Here is a 17,883-nt window from a genome sequence, read left to right on the forward strand (position 1 = left end):
TATTCCCAAAGGTGTGTGAATTTATTTCAGGTTGTAAAAACTGAAAAGTCTTAAATAGTTACTGGCATCAAAATATATGTTACATTTTTCAGTCTTCCAAGAATGAGATTATGCCAGGAGACAGCATGCTAAACAAGAATCATGCATTTCAGAGCACTACGCCTCTACCATCTATTTTTAAGTGTTAGCAGTGTCATTGAGGGAAAAGGAGACTAAACCTCTAACCCAAAGACCCTCAATGGCAATGTCTGCATTAACCTCCATCTGTTTTTTGACTACAAATAGCCATGTAGTAAAGTAGTATTGATTGTGTGCATTCWATTAGTCAACATTGTTTTGTTCAGCCCGCCCTGATGAACTCAGTCTAGACGTTTTTAGACTAGAATATACGGACTGAAATAGTCCTATTCTGATTCTGAACAGACGAGGGTCAGATGACATTGGATTCATGCATTCCTCTCTTTACCACTCACCTACCCCCCCAAAACCCCTTCATCCTATTTTTTTAACAAATGCCCATTCTGCAYCCAAAGTGACAAAGTCCGTTTTTACTGCTTTGTCAAAACCAATTTTTACATATGTTGACATGTTTCATATTAGCCTACTATTGAGAAAATTAGCCTAGGGAAGAGGCAGGTTCTTTAAATCATTTCCTTCCACTTCTTTTCAGTGCATACTACCCCATTCCTTCTTTCCCTTTCTCAAGTGAACAGGAGAAACAGCTGATCATTTTGTCTTTTTTTTTTTWAACAACATTTAACTTTTTTTTTCTAGACTACATAAACTTTATCAAACTAGTGCTCAAACACTATGTTTTCTAACTCCTTCTTTGATCTTTATTACTCTTCTTTTGATTTTTCTCCATTTGCTCACATCCTATTATAAAATGCTGTGCCCAAAGCTGGCACAGTGCAGCAAACTGAGGGATTCATCAGGTCTGAGGAGAAAAAGATGTTTTAGGATGTCCCAAACAATTTTTCTTCTTTTGGAACAGTATTATTTTACTTAGTTTTTGCTCTCCTCAAACTCTTTTGTAACACCTAGCCAGTTAATCTGCATTATATGTATGTATACATGCAGTTCTAGTTCCCAAACTCTCCTTGGACTTTTTTTTTTCTTCCCCCTTTTTTTTTTTTTAATTCATCACACTGTGTTCAGACCATTTCTCTACTTCTCTACATTATCAAACAGTTTTCAAATTCTAACTCTGTTCTCTAGGTTGCTTGAAATGTCTTCCACCTTTTTATCATATGTAAATTTTAGAAGCAAGATCTCCATGTTGTTGCTCAACTCATTAATAATAATATAAACCAAAACTGGACACAACATAGTGCTGAATGTTCCTACTTAATATGAGGCATTTGGCATTTTCCCATTTGGCATGTTTCTTTATGCATGGGGATGTTTAGTATTTTTGATTTACTGTATACCTTCTCACCTTAAGGTGATAAGATTGTATTTTACCAGTTTGTATACAAGTCTGTCATATCAAAACAATATCAAAAGCCTTAAAAATCAAGCTAAGTCATATCTATTTTGGGGGTGTACTGTTACCTCCAAATTCAATTATACTGTCAAAGGAGGGAATAAGGTTGTTTTGACATGTTTTGTTTTTGACAATCCACATTAGTTGAGTTCTTTCACATTAGTAATCTATGTTCCTATAAATTTATTAATCCTAAAGTTATATTCAAAATTCACTTCTGAGAAAGGCAGACTGCACTGAGAAATAACATTTTTAGGTTACAGTACTTTGATTTCCTTTCATGATTTGAAGGAAATAGTGGATTTATTTTATTTTGCATTAGCTTTTTTATCTTTCAATACGTAGTGGAAGCATTTAGCTCTGTGGAAAGGAACTTTCCAAGTTGCTCTTACACTTTCATGCTAGTACTGTATCTGACATTATACAATAATGATGAAAACAATACAGTTCAAGTTGTCTTTCAAATTAGTGCCATTACTTCCAATGTAAACCACAACTGAAAGTAGAATTTATTATTTTTTAAAAAACACCGATAAAAGCTGACTAGAGCTGTAAATCGTTTCTCCACATCATCTTATTCTGAAGCACTGTTGACAGATCAGATCTTCTATATAGCTGGTCTAACACTATTTATTGCATAACATGACAATGCTCCTTAATAAAACTTGTCAAAATTTATAATGCTCTTTATGGAGGTTTCAGGAGAAGGAACATGTTTCTTCCCTAATTCTATCCAGCAACTGTTCCTTATATCCTAAAAATTATCTTGGACTATAATAGCTTTAAGTAATAGAAACCATAAATAACATCAGGAATTATAAATGTTATATACTGCTTTGAAAAAGAAAGAAAGAAAGAAGGAAAGAAAGAACGAAGGAAAGAGAGAGAAAGAGAGAGAAAAAAAGAAAAGAAAGAAAGAAAAAAGAAAGAAAGAAAAGAACTAAGGTGCATCAACAATGATGTCTATAGTGTCCACAGATCGTGGAAGTAACATAAAATAATATTTCTTCTGTAAATTAAGATACATTTTGATTAGGCCTGATTGAACTGCTTACAAATATTGAGAGTTCCCCAAAGCTGTAATGAGTATGCTTTAGAAAAAATAGAGGAATTAGAGGATAAAATGTGAGCAATACTGCTTATAACATTCTGAAAGATGATGTTTTCTTATTACTACAGACTGCTGGGCAAACCAGGAAGTTAAAATGCAGAGAAAAATGCAACCCCAGCTGATCACTATGAATGGCACACCACCTCAGAGTTTCTTTTGAAAGGTCCTTTGAGCAGTATCTTGTCCTTGGTTATCATTTTAAAAATGAATTGATGAGCAAACAGGGAGAACTGTATATCTGAATCTTCTTTGACTTCACATATTTTTACTAAATCTTTAGCTCTCAAAGCTGTACAGTGCAGAGGGATAAGCATGCTTCACAAGTAAATAAGTCAACTACATCAATCATAAAAAATATACATTAATGCTATACAACCAATCCATCCAGTGACTGAAGTAAAAAAAGCCTTTTAGCTGGGCTGACTTACACTGCTAGAATAAAAAATTTGAATCCTCTGGATTCAAGTATTAGAAGTATTACTTTTCTAATCTCGTCAAGAACCGGAATTGTTATTCTTTGTGTTTACAGTCAAACAAGATAAAGTCTGAAATCAGCAGTACACTCAGGTTATCCTTCCTAGAAAACCTGATTTCAAGAATGTAACCCCAAATCACTAGTGACTCTTCTAAAATTACTTGGCTCTTGACCATTGCATTCCTTGATTCAGGATAGACAATTTTATTGGCCGAAAAGTCAGAATAAGATCACAAACAGTTCTATATATCTTGTTAACATAATCCTTAGAGATGAAAATATAAGATCATCACCAGGAAGAATATATTGATTCAGAATAAGATACCTTAGAGAATGCTTGGCTAAAATCCCATTTTCTTGTGTACAGCACTGATATTGTTGGTAATGTTATCTATTTTTCCTGTAAAAAGATTTTGGGACAGAGAAGCAAGGATTCTTTAATAAGAAATGATATTATTTTATATAGCTTGAGTCAGGCCTGAGATATAAAAAAAGCATTCTTTCCTATAACCTTAATAGGAGAATTATGCAAGGAAAATGGAATCTACTTTGCGATCTTCCTAGTCCTAAAATGATTTGTTTATAAGGCATATAGGAAACCACATACCCTTAGTTCTACTCATATTTCTTTCCATGTTTTCCTACAAACTTTGAAATATTTGTCCAACTACACGTTCACTCCATGTCAAAGATGAGATTTAGTTTATTGGCATTAAAATGAGAAAACTTAGTAGAAGAAAAAATCATGAAATGCACAATTACATTAAGCAGATCTTGTAAAACATCTTGCTGTGATCAGGGCAGGTTGCAAAGGGTAAAAAGGTAAGGTAAGGGTAAATGGGAAATTCCTGGTATACTTATTCCAAAAATAGAGTGTAAAAGTACTAGCAGCTAATTGGTATAAATTCATTCCTATGCCTATTTGGTTTGTAGCAATTGATTTTTACTGAATTGTTGACACAGTGTAAAAAATCTTTTTCCTCCTATAAAAATTTACCCATTATATATAGGTAAGAAATTCAGACCTTTCAGAAAGTCTTAGCTCAGAATCACATAAAATATGAACTCCAGTAAAGCTATGGATTAGCCTATCCTTATTAAATTAATATATTCACATTCTGACAAATGAATTTTCTGAAGGGAAAATCATTTCAGGAAAAAAAATGAATCCTGATCACTCAAGGTTCATTACCGTTCCTATATAATAAGACATGGCTACCTTTGTTTACTACCCAGTCTAATATTTCTTGTATGCTCAATACATTTTTGCAAGAAAGAACATTTGTGTTTTAATTTTTCTCCTGGAGGTATATGACAACAGTTCTCCCACAGTCTATTAGGATTACTTTTTTTTGAGGTGTATTTTATTACATAAGACTTCTTCAGAACTCTGGAGAATTTGGTGTACTATCAGCTAGAAAAAAAGGTAAAAAAATCTATAATATATATTGATACATGTCACCAGTAAAGATGATGTAGTATGTTATTTTACATAGTGTTGCAGTCTTAAAACCTTTATATTAATTTACCATATACTGAATTACTAATTTAAATGAAAGGTCAACAGATAATTATATTTCTTTACTATGAGGAACACTTGAATTAATTTAAAGTAATGCAACAAATTATCTAAAACCATTTAGTCAAATATACTGGAGAGGGGTCAAATTTAGGGCAATACTATTTAAATCAAATTGAATTCCATCTCGAGAATGGATTTCAAATAGATTTTTAATTGCAGTATTTTGTCTACAGGGCATTATACCACATGCTTTTAATTTGCAATAAAATCCACCATAATATCCTCCATGATAACAGTGACATTACAAGTCTTTCTTCACTACAAAATTGTTGTGTTCTGTGTGGGAATATGTGCCAAGGCTTACAGATTTTGCTCATGTGGCTTATAATTAATTTCTCACACAAAAGCCAAGGTACTTCCCAAGTCTGATTCATTTCGTTAAGCAGATAAAACAAATAAAAAAATTAGACGAATTTTTCTTCATACATAGAGTAAAACTGCAAAAATCAGTCAGATGTTTTCCTAACAGTGCTATCCACAGGAGGAATAGGAGGAGTGTTTTCCTCAAGTGTATGGACAGCACAACTTCAGGCTTATACTGCTTTTCCATGAACACAGTACGTATCAGCACACAAATGCATTAGTGGCTCCTTTCCTACCCTTTTGCTTCTGCGTGGATCGTAGTCTCGGGAAGAAGTGGAAAAGCCAGATGTATCCAGAAAGACAATAGAAAAGTCAATATTTTGTGGATGTATTTTAGCCTTTCCTCAAGCCTTATGTAGGGAGCCCTCACCTCTGCTGAAGATCTAACCCCAGGAATCTAGGTTTAAAGTGCATTGGAAGCTAGCACTGTACATGAAGATAGATTCCTAAATTATTTCCACTAGTGATTTTGGAAAACGTCTTCTTCAGAAGCAAATGCCTTGCAAAAAGCTGGCATGCATTATTAAAGACAAAATCATAGCATTGTTTCGAAAGCACAGTGACAAATTCATTTTTGGAAATACTCTTCTGGATAGATGGTGATAAACACATAACATATTCTATTTTCTTTTCTTTTTTTGGCAAAACATTTCAATAATAAATGCAATGTACTTGTTTGCTTTTCTACAAAGGAAGATGTGCAGAAAAGGGTGGTTAAAAAAAACAATTACTTTAAATAAAGTTTTATATTCTGCTTCAGAGTAGTTAATTTTGCAATTGAATTGGTTTGGAATGGAAAGGGTCATCACAGTTGAAATGTTCAGTTCCAGAAATGATATATTTCACTTTYCTTAGAAATACTCTTGGAAACACTTAAAGGCTACCTGTTCATTTTCTTCATAACACAGGACTCCCAGGGAAGTTTAGCATAATACAGAACTTTTGCCTCATGTTTATGTCAGATAGCACCTCAAAATAATTTAATGGGAAAATTTCTTTTAATATTTTTATAAAAGACCCTAAACTCACATGCTAATAGTCCTAACAAATAGCAAATGTCARTAAACTCATTGCAGCCAGTAAGTACTCCAAAATTAAGGCTAGCCAGTTCTAGGTACTGGAGCAGAAACTCTGCACAAGAATGTAGACAAGGACTTTTAGATCAGTTCTGGCTGGGTGGAAACTCATTGTAGGAGAATCTCATGCTGGTGTGGAGGTGGTGCAGCTCCTCACAAAGACAGAAGCAAGAACAAGGAGTTTGAGAGAGGCGCTTTTAACAACTGATTGAAGAAGTAGGAATGGTTCTGGGTCTGTCAGTCTAGCAGCATTCAGCCTCCAGTGCAATGCTGATTGTGGCATATCTGCCAGCAATTCCCGGAATGAAGCACGGAATTGGAAAGCAAACAGAATTCATGTGGAGGCCCTTAGTTCAGCAAAATACTTAAACCTGTACATAATTTTATGTTTAATATTAAAAAAAAAAAGAAAAAAAAAAGAAGAAGAGGCAGTATCTTCTTGAATCAGAGTTGTCAAGAACTGAAAATAATTGAATTTACTTGAAAAATGCAAAAAAGAGACACAGTATTACTTGTTTACTTTAGCCTTTCCATGTAAATATCTACACAAGYCAGCTGAGTTTATGAAATTTTAAGACTTTATGTGTGCTGCTTTGAAAACTATTTTGTCCCAAAGGCAAAGACAGGGAAATGGGATTTTTTCTAGTTAAACTACTAGCATAATGGATCAGGCCCTTTATAGCCTCCTGCTGTTGTCAAATTGTATGTTGTTCACCAAATAAATTGGATGTTGAGAGTGACTGTTTTAAATTCATCATATAAATCCTCTGAAATACTACATATATATATATCAAATGTATTTTTTAAAACTTATATTTTTTACTTGACAGACTTGAATCAAAAGAACCTTTCTTGTCCGTTGGGTAAGTAAGCATCTTTATATATTTCAATGATCATACAATATAATCGTGGGATTATGCTGACATAAATATCCTGTTTCAATGCTATGGTTATTTACTGCATCTACATCCTGTTGCATTATAGTTATTTACTATACCTAAGCTTCTAGAAAGTAGATATCAATTGATAAAGTCTGCATGAGTATCTCCCTTCTGCAGAAATATCAAAAGGCATGTTTTACCTCTATTGACTAACTAAAATTTGTATTGAAAAAATGTACTAGTTAAATGTTGCAYTGCTAAGCAGTTGTCATGTTATTTTGTTTCACTGTTCTTTCAGTCAGAAACCGTTCCAAATAATGTCTATGCTGGTTGCCCACGTCAATGAGAAAAGATTGATAATATATTTTTAAAATAAAATTTTCAATTATATTTCAATAACAGAAAACCATTAGATTCATAAAATTGAAATAGGCATTAGCCTAATTATAGATCATGTTTATACTGATTTACGTATTAAATACAGCTCCTGACTTCATAGTCTCATAGCAACTTAGTTATGTGTTCTATACATGCAAATGATTAATATATCTTTTCCAAAATGCTATTTTTAAATCGGATATATTCTGGAAAAATAAAATTTCTTGGTAAAAGGTAGTCCATTCTATATATGAAAGGTATGTATTTGTATCTTAYTTCTGAGTCTGAAGTTCACTTTTCATAAACTATTTGGCTTTCAGCTTCTTTCTTTAAAACCGTCCTAACCCATTGTATCCTTCCTTCTTCACTCACAGTTCATTTTTTTTTCAGAAATGTATATTCTTAACTTCTCTTCATTCTCATTTTTGTTGTTCACAGTACAGTATGTTTTGCACAGCTAAGAATACAAATGGCAGGCAAAAGTTCCCAAAACAAAATGATCCATTAAGGGTTAATTCTACCACATAATCATCAGTAGCTGCAGAATTAAGCTGCAGAATTAATGTCAAATCTAAAAACTACTTCAGGTTCTAAAGTGCATATTAAAAATAGCAAAAAAAGCAAGTGTATCTGTTATGAACAGAGAAACTCTATAAATCAGCATAAGCAGGACTGAGTCCTCATTTTTATAGTATAAAGTAACTTTGATTTGTTTGAGCATATTTTGAATTAATTGCTTGCCATTTCTACTTTTTAGCAGCTTAAAATCATTGAAAAAAATAAGTGAAATTGTGGTCYAATTTGACAAGAGGAGAGGATGGCCCTCTTGGTTTGCATGCACATTTTGCATGCTATGAAATGTCCAAATTCATTACATCAGCCATATCTCTCGTTATCTCTTGTTATTCCAATTTGAAACTTGTACTATTTAGGGGGTTTTGTTGTTATTTTTTTGTTTGTTTTTTGTTTTATTTTTTGTTTTGAGGCCTCAGTTCTTGTAATGAGGTGATTACCTGAAAATTTCAGCTTTAAGATTAAGTAAAGAAAAGCTTCAAGCCATTGTGGCTGAGGAGCAAGCTTGAAAATAGTAATTAAAAAAAAATCCAGAAAGCAAATAAAATGACAATGGTGGTGTTAGCTGTAGCAATTATAGTAGTAGTAACTACTACAAAATAACAAATCCCGTGTCTGTAGTTCATGTCATGATTTTAAGAATCTTGCTAACAATTTTTTAACAGTTGATTTTGAGTACTGAGAAAGAAGTGGCTGTATTTGGGTTGATTTTTGCCTCCGTAAGAGCTGAGGGATGACCTTTGAGTAAATTCACATTACTGCCACATAGTAGTTGTGTGTGACGTTTTGCTAAACTGGATTCCTCTCAGGAACTCTAATTGGAGTGAAGAGACTCAACCTCCGTGCAAAGCCTCGCAGAAGTTTGTCTTGAATGTACTCAAAGCATTTTTTTTACAAACTCATAAAAATTGTGCTTGAAAATGTGCAAGTCAGTCCCTGCCCCTGTGCTACTCTTGCGTTTTACTGCTCCGTTTTCCTCACCCCAGAGGAGGTGGCCTCTGACCAAGGCCAGAACACTGTGCCGCGAGGAGTGGCCAAAGCAAACACCTGCCTTCGYGGTGCTGAGGCACACACATGGTCTCCTAGTCTCCTGTTAATTTGGGGTTCATTTGTTCAGAGGATGAGCACTCATGCTGAAACCTTTATCTAAAGTTTTAACTCGGACTGACAGCTGCAATCATAACTACTTTAAAGTATAGTAAGTTTTTTACTTAGAGCAGGAGTAATACTGACTCAACCTCAATTAGAATAATGGATGGGTGTCCTTAATGCCTCTTGCAGTCAGCACCAACCAAAACACTGATCTAAATCACTTTTGGTTGCCCACAGATGGTTCTGCAAACCAGCCTTTCATTTATCTCCCTTCTACAAGAGAGATTTGTTTCCATGTTTTCATTTTACTGCCTCAGGAGTCTAATTACACTTTTTTTTTTTCCTGTGCCTAAGTGAACAACTGCTCAGCACTTTTCCCTCGTTAATTCTTTTGGTAGGGGGAGAGAAAGTGAAGCGCGGCAGCCCAAGAGCTCGAGATCGCAGCACTGTTCTGCCTGCGTGTGCCGGCACCGGCTGCTGCAGCTGCCAGATAGCTAGCTCCCGCAGATTAAATCTGGCTCCCAAACCAGTGCAACATCTCTCTCCTCTCAGGAAATGGCAGCTACAGAGACAAGCAGATCCCACCTCTTGCTGTTGTGGCTTCTCTTCCAAATACGCAGAGAGAGGGGCCCCTGTTCTCCCTTGGTGAAACTGTTGCCTTTATCCCTTTATCCTCCATTCTAGTGCAAAGCGCATTACGAGGAAGTCAAATCCAGGCACCTTCCCTCCCTGTGTAAGACAGGGGGATAACCTAGTGCTGAAATCACTGGCACTTCTTTAATGTAAGTCTCTAATAGCAGCAATTAGGAGCTAAAGTATACACATTATGTGATTTGTTCATATAAAAAAAGTATCTGAATTCAATGTTACAGTTTTGGTCTAGAATATAAATTTGAATTTGAAGCATATATTTTCTTCCTTTGTCTTTCAGAGATGGAAATAAAATCCTTAGGAAATGCTTTCATAGTTCCTAAGAGTGCTGAAGGTTATAGGAATGCAGGATACATCTCCCCTCATGTCTTATTTCCACACTTCTGAGGTTTTGTGACCCGATTCAGCCTTAAAGAGCAACAAAGTGAAGGTTTTGGGGAGGATTCCTTCCTCTGGTGCTAATATAGTGTTAGAATGAAAAAATAAACTAGAACAATCCATGCCTAGAAGAATTTACCATCAGAGACTACAGCTGTGATCTGTACACAAATTTACACATTTACAAATGTGTGTTTAACAACTGGTTCCACCAAAGTAAAGACTACTCATAAGGCATCAAATCAGGTGCATGTAGAAGTCTTTAGAGGATYCAGACCAGGCAGATCAAGAGGTAGAAAAAAATCTATAGTGCAAAAAGGCCAACATAAGAGCCAACTCATATAAGTTCATCCTACTTTATGACAAAGTACATACGATACACAAAAGAGAGAAAAAGCATTCAAAATATACACAACTTTTAATGATACACATTTGCTTTTCATATCTGGGGGTTTGTTTTTATAGTAATGATAAGTGTCAACACTTATCTCCTCAACCAAACAGTTACCATTCTTTCTAAAAGGTTAGGTTGATAATTTAGTTACTTGCCATTGATCAAGCTATTTCATGGCAACCAATTCATGGTAACTATCTGTATGCATAAGTTTAGCACTTGGTAAATTCTAAGCAACATGGCATGCAAATTAGTAATGGATTGTGAGTCTGTGCCATAATATTCAAAAYTCATTTCATAAGACACAGCTGTTGCAATATCTTATAAGATTTAGAATAGAGTTACACGGTCAGGAGGGACCATACTAATTTTGTAGCCTTTTCACACAGTAGGAATCCTTTGCATTAATTCTTGCTTGTATTTAACTGCACCTTTTAGAATAACATCCAGTCTTTATCCTAAAATATTAGTGGTAGGGATTCCATCACGATCACTGATAATTTCTTTGGACATTGAAAAATGTGTGTGTTATTTGTTAGATGTTATTTAATAAGATGTCTTATATAGTGGTATTCAGAGGAGACAAGAGAGAGTAAGAGCTGATTTTTTTTTYCCAGCTAGTAAGAACTTAGATTCATCTACTGCCAGCTGAATTTTCCTGCTGACCTTTCTGCTCCTTTTCTTCTTTTTTTCAAGATTGGTTGTTTGCTGTAAACACCATAAATTTAAGTAGAAGGCCTAGAGAGAGTTACATGTGAAATTAATGCATTGTTTGCATTTATTACATGATGAACAGTTGTCTATCTGATGAAAAGAAGAGAGGGACAAGTTAAATTGACAATCATTGCTGCATTTTTGACATTCTCAGTAATGAGACTAAAGATCTGAATGAACTATCCCTTCCTCACCAGGTTCCTGTTTCTGGAAAGCATGTAATCATAAGCAGTACTGAAAAGCCATTGTTTTTAATACCACAGCCTAAATCTGGTACTTTTAGAAAAGTGAAGGAATTTGGGGAGGATTAGCTTTATGAAGTACCTCCCAAAAATAAAAAGTAATACCTCTTATTTTTTTCTCTGGTAGATTTTTTGGGGGAGATCTCTAACTGAAATCATCATCCACATTTCTTCCTTTTTCTTTTTTCTTTTTATTTTGTTTAATAACAGATATGAGGTTATAATGCACAAAGCAGAATCATAGAATCATAGAATTGGTAAGGTTGGAAGGGACCTCTGGAGATCATCTAGTCCAAGCCTCAAGCGAGTGGCCCAGATGGGGATCGAACCCGCGACCTTACCATTAATAGCACCATGCTCTAACCAAGAATGTAACCAAGTGTCATTTTTGTACAGCAGATACTACAAAGTTTTGCCCCTGATTATCAGGTAGAATCAAAAACCATCAGTGAAAATGGGCAGACACTATTCCTACTATTTTCATCCAACTTCTGGAAAGAGATAACTATGAAAATGATTTTTCTTGAGCACAGTGAAAAATATCAAGAAAAGATGAGAAACCAGAAGTATCTGAATATCTATATAAAATGAATAAAACTGCTAGTCCTGAACATAATTTCATAATTCTTGTTCATGTGTGGGCCAGGAATTCAGGACCTGTGTTTACGTGAGAAACATGGGAGAAATGAACCCTTGAAAATTATTGAAACTTGCTGTTTACAGAGAGGCAGTAATTTCTTATGCTTACAAACACTCAGAGTCTGTGGCTTAGATAAGAAGCAGCAGTTCTGTATTTGCATGAAATACCCTCCAAAAAAAGCCAACCATTGAATTATGCATGTGGATTAGCCTGGAGGTCACAAGCAGGAGTAGTTCCCAGAAAGGCAGGATTTATGGGAGTATAACCAATACAAAAAGCTAGGGATCTTCGTGTAGAAGAGGCTGAGAATCTGTACAGTTTAATTTCAAGCAGTGATACACATCTCTTTCAACAACTTACCGAAACTCAGAAGGATTAACCTTTTCTATGATTGTCTGTTTTCAATTATTTTAAGATTCTGAAATAGCGGATGGACATCACTCTTTTACAAATTTATAAAAAGATTTTTGCTTACGGATCTCTCTGAAGAAATTACCAATCCACAGTAATAATGGGTACCCACTTGTACTTGCTGCATCTTCTGGTGTTTCTGTCTCATTTGTCATTGTTTAAATAACATAGATTATATATTTTTCTACTCGTCTGAAATCCAAGTAGTTATTTTATGATTATTTTCTTTCTGTGATCTTTTTCATTCTGCGCTGTTTCTACTTCTATATACACAAAAAAATGTACATTATATAAAAGTTAGACTAATGCATTTGGTAAAAAAACATTTTTTTCCTAATTCCATTAACTTTTATTATCAACAAGCTCAATAAATATGCACCTTGAAAAATCCTTCTTCCTCTCTCTGATCTTAATAACATTAGAAAAAATGTGCTTCATAATTTAGAAAGGCAACAAAGTATGAGATCTCTTTTTTCTCTCCTAGTTATTATATTTGTCTTTCTATTTCATTTACTCTCTATTACTTACATCATCCAATATGATTCTCTCATTTCATTCTGGAGACACCTACACAGGTTGTTCATGTTCTAAGTTAAGGTGAAAAGATTCCTCAATATAGTATATCTGTGGTCTCACCTACATACAAGGCAGGATGCTYTCTAGTGGGGAAAAACTAATGCATAAGGGAATGTTTTGGAAGGAAAAGACAGAGGGATAAAGCATTCTAGAGGGAAAAAATGGAAGGAAATGAGCAGGTATACAGGATCAAAACAACTGGAAGGAAAGTCTGAGGAAAAGGACTATGTGAAAAATCAGAGAGATATTTTCTTATAATGGAAAATGGATGGACAATATTTGCTGAATATACTGTGATGTCACTAACTTTTGACTGAAACGGTAGAAACTGTTTGAATCAGTAGTTAGAGAAACTAATGTTTGCAGAGGTCTAGGTTAGCTCAATGCATACTTTCATACTTCTGAGAAGTGGACATAGCATTTAGCTCTCAGCAATCTCTGTGGGCTGCAGCGATGATGAGTAACTTGCTTACTCTGGCAAGCCAACAGGTACATGAAGGAATCTCATAAACAAGCTCTAGTTCCCTATGCACAAGAACACCTCTGGGAATCACAGAGACTATTTTTCATGCCTAATATGGCTATTATAAGACTCTATTTTCATAGGTTTCTAGATCATTAGGAAGAAATTTTAATTCAACAGATTTCCCTTTGATGAATATATTGAAAAGTATAATAATTTTGAAGTTTATATTTTGAAGCTATATATTTTAGGACTAATTTAAAATTTACAAACATTATATATATATTAAATATATTATATACATTATTGTATATATTAAAACCCCTTAACCTCTACTTGACTGTTGCTCTTCTACGTGTGTTGCTCTTATTACTTTTGCATGATAATAACATTTGAGACTTCACCTAATATTAAATCCTCAGTATGTTAGGTCTTGTAGAAATGTTCAGAGAGGATCTGATGCTGTTCCCTATGATTCTACATTTGAAATCAGCTTAATGTTTTTCAATAACAAGTGGAATCTGAGATTTGTCCATCCACCTAATATTTAGATATTTAGAGTTGTGCCAGAGGAGAAAGATRGGAGAACAAAGAGAAATGTTAGAAAGCCAAACCATAGAAGGACAAGCAGTATTCCTATGTTAGCTTTTAACTGGAAGTCAGCTTCATATCCTTCTGCAGTTCCTTGAAAAAGAGATGTACTTCTTAAGAGGTTAACCAACCATAATCACACAGCAGTCAGCAAGAGGCCTTGCTTCAAAGYTTATTGCTCCAAATTAGCCTCTATGTACATTGGCTTTCTGAAATGGCTAGGTGCCTGAAACCTTCTCTTAAGCAGCTCCATCAAGAGCACTGCCACAGATATTGATTTAGCTTTTTTCCTCTTCTTATTTCGCTGGGGTTTTTTTAAAGCAAAGGTAACACATCAAAGAACAACATCTAAAACAGTACTGAAAATACAGACCAATTGTCTAGGATAAGTAAGGAGGAAGAGAATGAGGGAGGCAGAAGAAAGCAGATACTATTACCTAGAGGATTAAATTTTTTTTTTCTTTACAATTTAAAATTATGAAAAAAAAAAAAAAAAAAAAAAAAAAACTGTTTTTTTCCTGGCTTTCCGTGTGCTTTCAATGCAGTATGTTAGTACTGCTTCTGAGTTAAAAAATGGACTGTCCCTTCTCTTCCCTGTACTAAGTGTTCTGTTGAGGGGGAAAGTATGACTTTCTGTAACATGTAAAGATGGGAGTTATTACTGTGCATAGGGTTTGTAGGAGGGGTGAGGTTTTTGTTTGTTTGCTTGTTTGTTTTTTGATTCTGTACTATTTTTAACCTTTATTATATTTATAACCTTGGTTATACCCAAGGTGATATTTATAACCTCGATTAAACTGCTGTGTCCCACAAGTAGTTGCATCCTTAGAGCTGGAGCAAATGCAGTATGTTCACCAGAGRGGCTGCAGGATCTCCATCCATGCGAGTTTCAAGACTCAGATAGACAAAACCGTGGCTGACCCCATCTCACACTGGATATAGTAGAGAAGTCATGTTAGCATAGACATGTGGCAGAATGCAATGGTACTTTTAGCCAGTTACTCCAATACATGGGCCCATCTCTTGTGAAATCCACAGTATTGTTGGTAAGTCATGATGCTGACTCGGAGTGAGTTGGGGAGCCCTTTTGTATTTTTTTTTATTATTATTATTATTTTATTTTTTTTTAGGTATTAAGCTTCAGGCTAGCAGCCATTATATCTTTAGTRTTGTTCTGTCAATGGCCCTTGTGTATGATACTAAGGAACAATWACTCACATCTTGCCTTACTGCATTGTCCAGCTGTACGTTAGCATACTGTAGTATACCCCTTGTTAGAAATAAAACAAAATCAGAATAAACCTTTATACTGGGTAAGATTTCAGATGATCAGTAAGATCATTTTGTAGTTTGATTTCTATGCATTAACTTATTCTCAGAGTTGAAGCTGAGACCAGGGAGGCTAGACCTCATTTACAGCCCACTTCACAACTACATTAGTATAATGTCTTTATTTGACAATTTGACAAGAAGAAGGGCTTAGGGTTTATGGTATTTAGGGTCAAGTTCAGACCAGAGACCAGAGACTTCCCAAGAAGTAGAAAAATACTGTGAAGTTTGAGTGTCTAGATTTGATTTTTTTTTGTTTTGATTTGTGTTTGTTTGTTTGCTTGTTTGCTTGTTTGTTGCTGTTGTTGTTCCTTAGTTAAAATTATGAGATGAAATTCCAAGCAATMTGAATTTATCCATTTAGTTTGGGGAAATCTTTTCATGGTTAGCCTAGATTCTTTGAATATTTTCTGCAGGCCAAATTATACCTTTGGTAGCATCTGTCATACATGTTGGCATCAGGGTTTACACACAGGTGTAACAGATTATAATAATTTTGCTGTTAATGTATACGAAACATAAATAAGAATTCAGGTCACACTCTTTATTGCCACTACTGTGCTAAGAGGAATAAAGCACTAGAAATTTTTTGGTAAAGTCTTCAGCTTCTGTTCTAGATTCAGGTAAGGATCATCTTTATTCAATAAAAAGGAGGCATTTTTTTCTCAAACACATATTAGAATAGAATTAAAATTCTGAGAATGTGCCTGAAATGTGCAGGAGGACAAATCAAAGTGGAACTGTCATGCATGACCAGCAACTGCTAGTTTATATTGCCATGGCAGTGACTCTGTAACTAAAGTTAAAGTATTCACTTAATTTTAACAGTATGCATCCATTTCTAATAAATCCAGAGTTACCAGATTTTTCTTTCTTCTTTTCTCTCTTTTCCATTGCCTCTAATTCTTTCTATAAAAATAACCTTTCTGAACTGTCTGACAATTGGATCCTGCAGCCCTTACTGTCCAAGGAGACAACGGGAGGCTCAATCAGCCATCATCCTGTAGCTCCTCGTGTCAAACRTTGTTCATAACTGGTCAGATAATTATCAGAAAGTACTTACAAGTCTTAACATATTAGGAACTTTAGCAAAATCAAATATTTGCCCCAAAGTACCTACTAAGCGTGACCTTATTTTCTCCCTTGCAATCTAAATCAAGCTACAGAAAATACAGGCAGGTTTTCAGGCATACTGTGAACATCAAATAGTCAAAATGAAAAATTACTAACTTTGAGACTGCACTTTTTCTGTGRACTGTTTCTCAAATACCTGAAAATAGTGAACACCTTCACAGAAATCACAATCAATACACAAAGGAGGAAAAGTGAAACATTTCTCAAATAATCTAGTTCATCCTGTGGATCCATCCTTCTTTCTCTGCAGTGCAGGAGGKTATGGGATAGAAATGAGAGCTACATCTTCTGTTACAGTGAAATTAGTGAAGCAAAACTGGAGGCTGTTAGCGCAGCTTACATGTAGTGCAGCATTATGTCCTAGTGTGCACATGTCTTTAGTAGAGACYGAGGTACCTGAGAGGTATTGAATAAGGCTTTGTTTCCTTGCAAAATTAATCCTTTTTATGCACGTGCACGCGCGCACACACACGCACACACTCACACACACATTAATTGCTATTACACTTTAAATCTGGAATCAAATACCATTTGGCTTTGACCAAACCTTGTTTAGGCATCAGTCATTAGGTGTATTTCAGGTTCTGGCTGGTATTTTATAGACTATAAAACTGTCTTGCTGTGTAGAGCATTCATAGAAAAATAATATCCCAGTCATGCAAGTCCTATAAGGGTGAGTAACGGTAATGTGGTTTTGCTGAGAGAAGGCAAAAATTGGGGGAGGAGGGGAGAAGGAAGCTCAGAAAGCACATAAAGGGGGAAGGAGAGAGAGACAGAGAAAGACTTCAGTGATTTTAATTCTTCACAGTGTTATGTTTCTGGAAGAGATGCTGGAAGCAATTCCGAGGAGTAAATTGTTATGGTAGCTTAACTCAGTAGACTACAGAAAAACAAATTTACCTATGATGTGTCTGTATTGTTAGCTTCTAACGTGCATTACCCAGAGTGATAAAACATTCGAAATGAAACTTTCTATAAACATTTAGCAGCAATGGCGCATACTGGGACAAGCACAGCTCTAATCTGTCAGGAGAAAACTACTCTGCTCAGGGGCTGTGACCACATGATATAGGGATACATGCTGCAGAAAAGTGGCAGCAATGGAAGCAGAGAGCTGCCTGAGCCCTCTTTTGTGCTCTCATCTTCTTAATATCTGAAATGCGATGAAATTAATATATGCAGAAGAGAAAAGATGGATATACTGTTCACTGCCTAAGAATCATAAGGATCACTGTATCTTAATTAAGAGTAAAGAATATCTTTCCAGATGAGAGGCTGAATGTATTAATATTGCATTTTTGTACACATGGAATAATTTTTGCCAGAGTTGATAAGACTAAAAA

At 35.0% G+C, this 17,883-nt stretch overlaps 1 protein-coding gene across 1 annotated transcript in view; it reads left to right on the forward strand.

Moving 5' to 3' along the window:
• Positions 1-17,883, forward strand: part of RALYL (RALY RNA binding protein like) — a 248,343-nt gene that overhangs the window by 189,626 nt on the left and 40,834 nt on the right. The window contains exon 4 of the mRNA XM_085314286.1: positions 6,924-6,956. Coding sequence (XP_085170412.1) covers positions 6,924-6,956 — 33 coding nt within the window. The remainder of the gene's footprint in view (positions 1-6,923; positions 6,957-17,883) is intronic.

Source organism: Rhea americana, unplaced genomic scaffold, assembly GCF_003343005.1.
Source record: "Rhea americana isolate MKP2758 unplaced genomic scaffold, rheAme1 scaffold_40, whole genome shotgun sequence".
In the NCBI taxonomy this organism is placed as follows: domain Eukaryota; kingdom Metazoa; phylum Chordata; class Aves; order Rheiformes; family Rheidae; genus Rhea; species Rhea americana.